This window comes from Sinocyclocheilus grahami, unplaced genomic scaffold (genome assembly GCF_001515645.1).
Source record: "Sinocyclocheilus grahami isolate Dianchi unplaced genomic scaffold, SAMN03320097.WGS_v1.1 scaffold222.1, whole genome shotgun sequence".
NCBI classification, from domain to species: domain Eukaryota; kingdom Metazoa; phylum Chordata; class Actinopteri; order Cypriniformes; family Cyprinidae; genus Sinocyclocheilus; species Sinocyclocheilus grahami.
The window spans coordinates 349,683-361,182 of NW_015505401.1; the positions used below are offsets into that span (position 1 = coordinate 349,683).

At 34.3% G+C, this 11,500-nt stretch overlaps 1 protein-coding gene across 1 annotated transcript in view; it reads left to right on the top strand.

The window, feature by feature from the left end:
- LOC107596708 (collagen alpha-1(XIV) chain-like) overlaps positions 1-11,500 on the top strand; it is a 123,104-nt gene that overhangs the window by 87,604 nt on the left and 24,000 nt on the right. The window contains exons 31-32 of the mRNA XM_016287506.1: positions 9,018-9,176; positions 9,907-9,984. Coding sequence (XP_016142992.1) covers positions 9,018-9,176; positions 9,907-9,984 — 237 coding nt within the window. The remainder of the gene's footprint in view (positions 1-9,017; positions 9,177-9,906; positions 9,985-11,500) is intronic.

The following is an 11,500-nucleotide window of genomic DNA, read 5'->3' on the forward strand; positions in this document are numbered from 1 at the left end:
CATGATTGAATTACGCTTTCTGACCTTCAGATTTCATCTTTGCATTTTAAATTCTTTACATTTTGTTCAATCTGCCAATTATTGTTTGATCTCACACATCCTTTTAGGGAAAAACATAGTAGTCTTTAAAATACACTATTATATTAACTTAATTTCAGCTAAAGGAATTAAAATAAAGTAAAAACTAAAAGACAAAAACATAATGTATTCACATATATACCAGTTTTAAACACAACACTAATTTTTATACAACAAAAACAGTTAAAAGTTCTATGAGATTCCTTTGGGGGTCAATGACAAACAGGAAGTGATGCTGTCAGCCATGTTTCTAAAATGTACACCGGGGAATTTCAATTATTATTTCACCCAGGGCATGCACTACAGAGTCCTGACAGTATGAAAATGGCTTATGATAACCCTGTCCTGTTCATTTTCTGTATTCTTTCTTCACATCCGTGCTGGTGAAGAGCTCTCTATCACTCTTCCAATGACAAACAGGAAGTGATGCTGTCAGCCATGTTTCTAAAATGTACACCGGGGAATTTCAATTATTATTTCACCCAGGGCATGCACTACAGAGTCCTGACAGTATGAAAATGGCTTATGATAACCCTGTCCTGTTCATTTTCTGTATTCTTTCTTCACATCCGTGCTGGTGAAGAGCTCTCTATCACTCTTCCGCCCTCCAGTAGTTTTGAGAGGCTGTCTGATGTATTCCAAGGCTCTGTGTGTTGCTTGTCTGGTTATAATTCCCTTTTCCTGCCAAGTGTGTTCTACCTTTGAGTGCATGACAAGCCGTCCGCAGCCTTTGATGCAGTGGCGTGTGTGTTTATGAGCGAGTATTCTCCCGACATCACTTATGATGTGTTTGTAGGGTAATCCCTCTTGGCAGAGCTCGTCAAGATTAGAGTCTGTGAGTAAAACAGATTACTTCAGCACCGTCTCCGCTCCGGATCCTGAATTAATAAATAAATCTCTGCCTGTCTCATCTAAATGGTGGCGAATAAGCAGAATTTAGACACCTTCATTGAAGAATTTTCTTTTTTTATTGCTCGTTCAATAGTTTTCTGAAGACAACTTTTATACTTTTATGTGGATCATTCTCAAATTCTGATGACAAACATGTCTCTTGACTTTTCAAGAAACTCCATATTATTAATATAAGATTAACTGAATTTGTCAGATTCCTGAAAAATCCTTGTCCCTTTCATCTGCTATACCACTTGTATGACATTTATAAGTTAGCATTATACCATTATAAGTCTAATTTTTACACTTTAGTTAAACTTTACTATTAATTTTATAAACCTGTATTTTGATAATACAAAAGCATTCTAGAAAAGTTCTTTCAGGTTCAATGTATGAACCTAAATATGCATATAGTGAATTTTTATGAAATTATTCATAATCATGTTAATTTTTGGTTAATTTGTAATTAAACTAAATTACTAAATTAAAATAAATGATTTTTTTGAACTACAGTAATTAATTTTATTAATTACATTATTATTTATTTACATCTTTTTATTTAAAAAATGTTACTTGTAATTTTATATTTTAATGTAAAAATACATTTGTAAAAAAATATTGGTTATTTTAAAGGTGCCATTACACAAAATGATGGGTTAAAAACAACCAAAGTTGGGTTAAATATGGACAAAGCCAGTGATTGGGTTCTCTTGACCCAGCAGTAGCTTTATTTAACTTAACTGTTTAAATATATAAATATATATGTCTGGCTTAAAATGAACCCAAAATAAGTTGGAAATTTAAAATCAGACACTTAATTACTAGAGGCATAGGTAATTACCAAAAGGTGAACATTTATTAATAAGCAATTTAATAAATGTTTTTTTAATTATTATTTAATTATTATTTATTAAACATATTGCTAAATGTTCATTTATTAAACGTATTAATAAATGTTAATTTCCAACTTACTTTGGGTTCATTTTAAGCAAGAAATATAGTAATTTTGAGTTAAATAAAACTACCCAGCTTGGTCAAACATTTAACTCAAACCGCTGGGTCAAAACAACCCAATTGCTGGGTTTTTCCATATCATTGTTACTTGTTTTTAATTGTACTGTTACACTGCTTAATGTTCTTTTGAAAGATTTTCAGTACAAAAAAGGACTTAATGTTGTAATTTAAGTATTTACTTTTGATTAATTAGTGTGTTTTTAGATGATACTGACACTTAGAATCTCAGAAATCTCTTTCTTTATTTGTTAAATAAAACAAGATAAAATTATTGAACAGATATCAAATGATCAATTATGATGTTTAATAATGTCAAAATAAACATTAAACATCACTTTTATGGGAGAAAACTGAATTAAGTCCAAAACTTCAGCAATCTGTAAATCAGAAAATCTCCATTATTTGAGAATGACACAAATATGAAAAATAAACACAAACCGTGTTTAACAGAGCGACGAATGCAAACTAAGACACGCTAAATTAATTTATCTCTATTTGCATTTAAGTGAGCGTTCAGCGCACAAACTAATATAATCTGCTTTATAGAGCGTTGCAACAGCATTGAGTTGGCACGGTTTCATTTTGTAGTTGCTAATGAGCTCCGTATTCGGCGCTTGTGGCTAAAGCTGAGAGTTTATCTGGCTACAGCTGAATCTGATTTCCACAATGTAAACCCTTTTTGCACGGCAGTTGCTGTCCTCAATACCACTGACCCCAAGTAACGCACAGTTGGCTTCAGTTGTTATGAAGGCTTTTAAACAAAGCCCCTGACTTGGAAGAGCTCAGAGGGTCTAGGACTCTCATCGGCCCTCTATTAAAAATGCCTCGTTCCTCTCAACCATGACTTATTCCACACTTTGTAAAACCAAGTACTCAGCGGTTGCGATTTTGTAAGGTCATGAGAGGAAGTCATGTGGATGCTATACGCTTCAGATACATGCTCATCTTATGGAAGTTATTTGGTAGTGTTCTGTACTTTTATGCTCTTGTGTGCATTTAGAATCAATGTTAGAACAGTGTGGAATACATTTGGAGGAAGTGCTGACACAAGCAGTTTCAAACTGAGTGAAACATTGCTACTCTGACAACACTTGTTCATAAACAGCATACGTCATGAAGAGATATAAAGATACATGTGATAAATGTGTAATCACATTCATAATGTTCTTTTGTCACATGCTAGCTTTGTAGATGTTTCTACATCTACAACAAGAACTGATTCATTCATCCATCCATCCATGGATTTTACTATAATATGATGCATTGTTTGTTTTGAGATTGTATTGACACATCTAATAATAATAATAATTATTATTATTATTGTTGTTGTTGTTATTTTCGAAATTTGTCATTGGTGTTATTATCTTTCTATTACTATCCTACTGTACTATTATCATCCTTAAATCCAATTCAAGTTCGTAAAGTCAAATTATCCTTAATTTTAAGTAATAATGGTAATGAATACTTGCCATCAGCTTTCATTGAGGGGAAAACAACTTAACTGAATTCAAAACTTCAAAAAACAAACAAACAACAAAAAAAAAACCAATCAACTTAGTATCAAAAATACTATTTTGTTAACCAGCAAAAAGCAAAGCAGCATAAAAACTAATAATAATTTTATGGCTGAAGAGGCTGGTTTCCACTGATATAATAAATACTAACAAATGGTGACACTTTAAACATTCTAAAGGTGGTTGTTTGGATTTAGACAGGTGCAGGAGGACTTCGTGATCTAGAACATAACAGTTATTTTCACACTGTCCCAATCACCAACATGGACACAGATCCAGCAAAACCCAACAACCGCTGTTTGTTGCCATATGTTTGGGCAGTGTGAAGTAGAAAAGAACATCAGACTGTAAATATGCCATCACTGTGAATAAGTATCCTAATAAAGTCGTACTCATATCCAAATATTAATCCCCCCAGAAGCATTGGTATAATAATTTCCTTATTTTGGTATGAATTAGCTGGACCAATGTGAAGTTTTGTTTTGTTTGTTTTTGTTTTGCCTTGTTTTGCTTTGTTTTTCTTTGTTTTGTTTCATTTTGTAATTTTTTTGTTGTTGTCAGATTTTAATTGTTATTTGAAGCATGTTATTTAAATGTGATCTTGACAAACGATTAAACAGATTTCGCTTTGTCACAATTCAAGTAGATAGGACTGTACTTGCAGAACTTGAAAAAGCTGCCCAGGGGCGTTATGAGTATGGCCGTCAAATGAACTGAAGGGGCTTTGTCTCTAATGCTTGCCTGGGTCTGTCCCTTAGGCCACAAAAAGAGAGACTCCACTGATCTGCCAATGATACAAAGTTGAGGAAAGACAAAATAGACAAGCAAACCCTGGGAAAAACGTTTTCATACGCAGTTTTCTTTGTCTTGTGTTGTTTAATTGTATTATGAAACTATGATATTATATTTAATTATATACATTACATTATATTATATTATTATTAAATATTAAATGATTAAAAAAGTATTATTAAATAATGCACACAAACACACATACCCACACACATAAAAGCATAAAACATACTAACCTGCTAGTAATACCATACAAGCCAAAAATACAGATTAACAAACAATCACTGTATGTTTGGAATGGGGACAGCCTGCTGTGTGAAATGAGCCAGTTCATCATGTTGGAAACAGAATTATCCTGAAACTTATCAGGAGGCAGATGTGACCATCAGCAGCCACTCCTGCTTAGAAGATCATCATTACACACCAGCAGACCAGTTCAGACACACACATAAACACTCTCAGCCCCACTGTCAGGTTAAACACATGCAGCACATGGACCCGTCCCTGCCTAAACGGCATGTCACTGATGCAGCTGCACAATCTAATTGGCTTTCGCTGCAGAAACACCTGCCACTCAGAAAATGGAAGGTGATATTGAGTATGAAAATCCATATTTGCCAAAACACAAGCGTAGCACCTCACAGACTTAACCAAGTCTTAGCCTGTTTTTTTCTACCCTGATAGAGAAGTTTAATTTCTGAGCATTAAACAGCCTCCCTTCATAATGCTTTATAATTGACGTTGATGTGAGATTCCACAATAATGAGCTTGGTCTGAGTCTGCTATCAGCCCACCTGTCTGACAGCACACTCGCACTTACAATTGCATTCAGTGAACTGGAGAAAATTGAGTTTTAGACCCCAAATCCATTAACAGGCGATGTGTGCTGTCTCATACTGAAATATACTCTGACATACAAATATGAACTTTTGCTAGCTCTGTATTAGCTTGTTCTGTTTGAGTTTTGGCGGTTGTTATGGACAATTACAGTTCTCTCATCTGATTGACAATAAATCAGGAGAGACACTGAATGTAGACATGGCAAGGTTGATTTGGTTTTCATTGTGAACTTAAATGTTTCTGTAAAAGAGTTTCATAAGCTGACTTAATGAGTTAACATAAGTTCCATTTGTTAACATTAGTTAACTAGTTAACATAAACAAACAATGCAAAACACTTCTAAAGCATTTATTAATCTTAGTCAGAGGCGGACAAAGTACTCAACTCCATTACTTGAGTGAAAGTACAGATACTGCTGGTCAAATATTACTCCACTACAAGTAAAAGTTGTAAAGACAGATTTTTGCTTAAGTAAAAGTACAGAAGTACTTTGTTTTTAAAAGTACTTAAGTACCAAAAGTAAATTTCCTTTTTTATGTCAATGCACTGTTTTATTGTTGTACGTAATACTTGCAATACTTCTGAAGCAACTTAGAATACATTACACCTACTGAATACACTGACTAGCTTGTAGTATTCTTTGGAATAAAGAGCTTTTAGAATGTTAAAAACCTATGGGGGAAAAGAAATTAACACCCTATACCCACCCCCACAAAAGCAGTATGGTAGTGATCTCACACAGCTCTGACAGTGTGTGCACAGAGCACACATCTATGTGTAACCATTCATCCACATTTGAAACAGAGTGGACAGTGAAATCCTGTAAATACAGAGTGATAAGGAAGAAAAAAAATCAAACCTGCTTTAAAACCCAGCAACACAACTGTAGCTGTACAACTTTACAACAGCAACACTGCTTTAACAAAAAAGCAAAACAGCAAGACTTATTTGACATCAAAACAAAAATGATAAAATGCTGTCTAATCGCTCTCGCTGTACTTTGATGTCACACAGAGAACGGTCTGTGCAGTGCTGCTTCAAGTCCAACACCTATTGTGTTTTATTAGGAGATGCACAACAGTTCTTCTGTGGCTTTATAGGTAATATTTTCACTTACACAATTGAGCAAAATCAGACAATATTGTGTCTAATATATACCACAATATTAACTTCCTGTTATTGAATTGTTGTAAATAAATATCACATTTGCAACTGGTCAGTGTTCAAAAAATGCTGAGAAATCACTTCATGTAGCCCTACAAGAGTGATTACTGATAAACTGTCTGAAAAGTCACGTTTTAGAGAAGAAAAAAATCACCCACTGACTTTCAAAGCTGCTACTTAACGACTTTCTACTTTGAGGACCTTGATAGAAATGTAGTGGAGTGAAAAATACAATATTTGTCTTTCAAATGTTGTGAAGTTAAAGTCATAAGTTCCCAGAAAAAATAATACTCAAGTAAAGTACAGATGCACAAAAAGTGTACTTAAGTACAATACTCAAGTAAATGTACTTAGTTACTGCCCGCCTCTGATCTTAGTTAATGTTGATTCCAACATTTAGTAATACAAATAAAATCAAAAGTTAATTAATGTAATGTAATGGACCTGAGCTAACGTGAAATAACAATGAACAGTTGTATTTTTATTAAAGTGATAGTTCACCCAAAAATGAAAATGTGATGTTTATCTGCTTACCCCCGGGGCATCCAAGATGTAGGTGACTTTGTTTCTTTAGTAGAACACAAACGAAGATTTTTAACTCAAATCGTTGCAGTCTGTCAGTCATATAATGGAAGTGAATGGGAATCACGGCTTTGAGAGTCAAAAAACATACACAAACAAAGCCAAATGAAACCCTGCGGCTCGTGACGATACATTGATGTGTAAAGACACGAAAGATCGTCTGTGCAAGAAACTGAACAGTATTTATATAGTTTTTTTTACCTCTGATTCACCACAATGTCCGAACTGTCCTGAGCGCGCTCGCGTCTTCTTTTTCAACCGGCGCGTGACACGTCTTCTTCTTCTTCTTGCTTTACAGCAGATCGCAGACTTATAAGTGCATCACCGCCACCTATCTCTCAAGTGGACCATTGACACTCCTAATTGAGATTGTTGATAGAGAGTCAATGGTCCATTTGAGAGATAGGTGGCAGTAATGCATTTATAAGTCTGCGATCCGCCATAAAGCAAGAAGAAGAAGAAGATGCGTCACGCACCAGCTGTTGAGAACGCGCTCAGGACAGTTCGGACATTGCGGTGAATCAGAGGTAAAAAACAATATAAATACTGTTCAGTTTCTTGCACAGACCGATCGTTTTGTGTCTTTACACATCAGTGTATCGTCACGAGCCGCAGGGTTTCATTTGGTTTTGTTTGTGTACGTTTTTTTGAACAAGCCGTGATTCCCATTCACTTCCATTATATGACTGACAGTCTGCAATGGTTTGAGTTAAAAATCTTTGTTTGTGTTCTACTGAAGAAACAAAGTCACCTACATCTTGGATGCCCTGGGGGTAAAAAAAACTTTTGAAATTAAACTATTGTACTTATACATACATACTTTATATAATTATATAAAAGTGTTCATACTTTTAGACAAAACAGCATTTTTTTGTTGTTAATTGTGTTATTACGTTTTTTTGAACAAGCCGTGATTCCCATTCACTTCCATTATATGACTGACAGTCTGCAATGGTTTGAGTTAAAAATCTTTGTTTGTGTTCTACTGAAGAAACAAAGTCACCTACATCTTGGATGCCCTGGGGGTAAGCAGATAAACATCACAGTTTCATTTTTGGGTGAACTATCCCTTTAGCAAATGTTAACAAAGATTAATACTGTAACAAATGTATTTCTTATTGTTTGTTGATGTTAGTTAATGCATTAAATATAGTTAACAAATGGAACCTTGTAAAGTGTTACCGAAAAACTTTTGAAATTAAACTATTGTACTTATACATACATACTTTATATAATTATATAAAAGTGTTCATACTTTTAGACAAAACAGCATTTTTTTGTTGTTAATTGTGTTATTATATATCATATTTGATACATTAAGGTTTTATAGTTATTATAGTTATTGATCACCACTTTTTTGTATTTTGCATTACATTTAAAATATTTTAATCATTTCTGTTCATTTTGTTATTTTTTGTTCCTAGAGGAACATTAAGCTTTGTGGTGATCAAAATATATTATAAAATTCATAATAATGAATAACTTGAAATAAATATACATCAAACACCTAAAATATTTATAACACCTAAAAACTTTATAAAAATAAAAAAGTGCCTCAAATGTATGAAATATTATGCAGTCATTGCATACATAATAATTTTCAAATATTATTGATAATATTAAAGTTATTCTTGCAATTAATTTATAAAAATCAGAAAAGATTGTCCAGCTGTGCATCGTGACACAGAGGAAGACATTTTGGAAATGTTATTAGAAGTCTAGTGTTATGTAAATGCCAGTTTAGGTGTTATTCTGTTCCCTTCATAGTTCCTTCACATATAACAACTTGTATAATTTATTAGAAAATTTCTGCATAATTTAATTCAAACAATAATACTAAATTAAATGAAAAAGTGTGGCAGGTGGAACATGTTCCAATCACTTTTTTGACCACTTTTTGAAAATCGTTGCACAAATAGAAACGTTTCTGTTCTAAACACAGAAAAGCTTATCCAATCCTTAATTCCTTATAATATCATTCACAAAGTATTTTTGCACATGATTCATTTGATGGTCGAATGGTTGAGCAATTTATTATCAGATCTAATGACTCAATACAATACATCTGTTGCAGCATATCTTGTTGCTTAAATAATTATAATCTATCATTAAATGTTACGTTTTACTTTCTATCTCACCAAGCTTCATGTGGCCATCAGCAAAACTGCTGCTAAAGTGGTGATTGACTGCAAAACGGTGGGAAAGAAATCCATCAACGCCGCAGGGAACATCACCATTGATGGAGTGGAGGTTCTGGGACGCATGGTCCGCTCACGTGGAAAGAGAGATAACTCAGTGCCGGTAAGACCACAGCCATTCAGCCTCAATCCTAAAAGATGAGATTTACCCAGGCCTGAAAGAATCATTTGAGCCCATTACAGGACCAGCTATTGTCTCATAGAGACACAAAGAACTCAGTATACAAGTGGAGGAATGTTTCTGTGGAGTCTTTGTTTGGAGTCTGATAATTATTAAAGATGGTCTGAAACTCTGAGGGCTTTGAAAGCACAATCGTCGTCTCAGATTCACCCTTATAATGATTTTGTGGAATTCAAAGCATGGGCACTCAGTTTAAGATGGTAAATACAGACTTTATGCCTTTTGGTTTTTCCATCAGAATGTGTGGATCATTATGTCTAATTGTGTAGGAGTGCATCTGATTTTATTCTTCTCAGAGGCTGCCGGCACAACTGATGAGACTAATTGTCTTTGTAATTATGCTGGTGGGGGTTGTAATGTGAGTTTGTACCATGCAAAAGTTTTAAAATGATTAGAATCAGTCATTCAGCCCAAACAAATAATCAGACACATCTCAAGCACGACTGTTAGTACATGCATAAAGTTTCTGCTTATTTAGATTTTGTTCGTCCTCAACAGTGATCCCCTGCAATTTGTTTAGACTTCATAAAATGTTTGTGTTGATAAGATTTATAATGCATCACAATTGCATTTGTTGTTAAATGAGTGAATGCTATTCAACAGCCTTGCATAATTGGTCTGTTTGTGTGTGTTTTTATGATCCTGTCCACAGTTTCAACTCCAGATGTTTGACATCGTCTGCAGTACATCATGGGCCAGTCGGGATAAGTGCTGTGAGCTCCCAGGCTTGGTAAGACCCGACCAGTCGGTATTTTATACAATATATCTGTTTTATACAATCAAATAAGCCACACTCTAATCAGCTTACATTAATACTGCAGTTCTGTCACTGGTGAAACCCCAAATATCTTAACTACAATGTAAAACTCAAATATACAGTGATGACCAATCAGCACTCAATACTATCACCCACACGTAGTGCTCATAATTACTTTAGAATTGATTATTGCTGAACGAATTAGTGTAACAAGCCTTTAACCTTACCTGGGGACCATCATCACCCTAGGCATCTTTCCACCACTTTTTGTCATAGCTAATATAAAATAGCTTTATGAAATAGCTTGCGGCAGAAATGTATCTAATAAAGGTCCAACAACCAAATGTGGTCCTGCTTCTGATATACATCCGCTGGCATACAACAAATTTGGTTTATTAAAATAAAGAGTTATGTAAGGGTGGATTTGAACCTCTAGGCCAGCAGCGCTGATCCACTGATTTATCCTCTTTGCCTCAAAATCTCTAGACTAATAGTGCACTGTTAAAAAAACTAGCAGCTGTGATTGCCAGAAATTCACTGTAAACGATAATGAGACAATGTTTTCATTATTACTGATGCCTTTTTATTTTACAACTTATAAGCTTAACCATATATTTGATTAAGAGATAATGTTAAAATATCAATCTATTTGAACTACCAAAAATATTGGTGTGGCATATGTAAAGACAAAGTTGTCAAATTAAAGTGATAGTTCACCCAAAAATGAAAATTCTGTCATTAATTACTCACCCTCATTGATTCCAAACCCATACGACCTTCATTCATCTTCGGAACACAAATTAATGTTGAAATCCGTGAGCTCTCTGACCCTGCACAGACAGCAACGCAACTGACATGTTCAAGGCCCAGAAAGGTAGTAAGGATATCGTTAAAATAGTCCATGTGACATCAGTGGTTCAACTGTAATTTTCTGAAGCTACAAGAATACCTTTTGTGTGCAAAGAAAATAAAAATAGACTTTATTCGACAATTTCTTCTCTTCCGTGCCAGAATTCGATGCTCGTTCACAACAGTACCAAGACACATGTGTTTGCATTCCTCTGATTGAAAACAAGGCACAGCGCATGCAAGCTCTACATCAGTTCTTTACTGTCGTGAAGGCGCGTTGAAGATGCTTGATAAAATTAAGGTTGAACCACTGATGTCACATGGACTATTTTAACGATGTCTGAAAGCTCTCGGATTTCATCAAAAATATCTTAATTTGTGTTCCGAAGATGAATGAAGGTCTTACGGGGCTGGAACGACATGAGGGTGAGTAATGACAGAACTTTCATTTTTGGATGAACTATCCCTTTAGATGTTACAACATTTGGCTGTCCCAGCAAATGACTGTGTAATGAAAAAAAAAAAAAAACACTGTTAAAATGTCAAAATAGTTGATTTGTTAGCATTTCAGTGACTTGGAAATGAGTAAAGACCCCATAAAACAGTTAAATAACATTCATTGTATATGTAAAAAACAAAA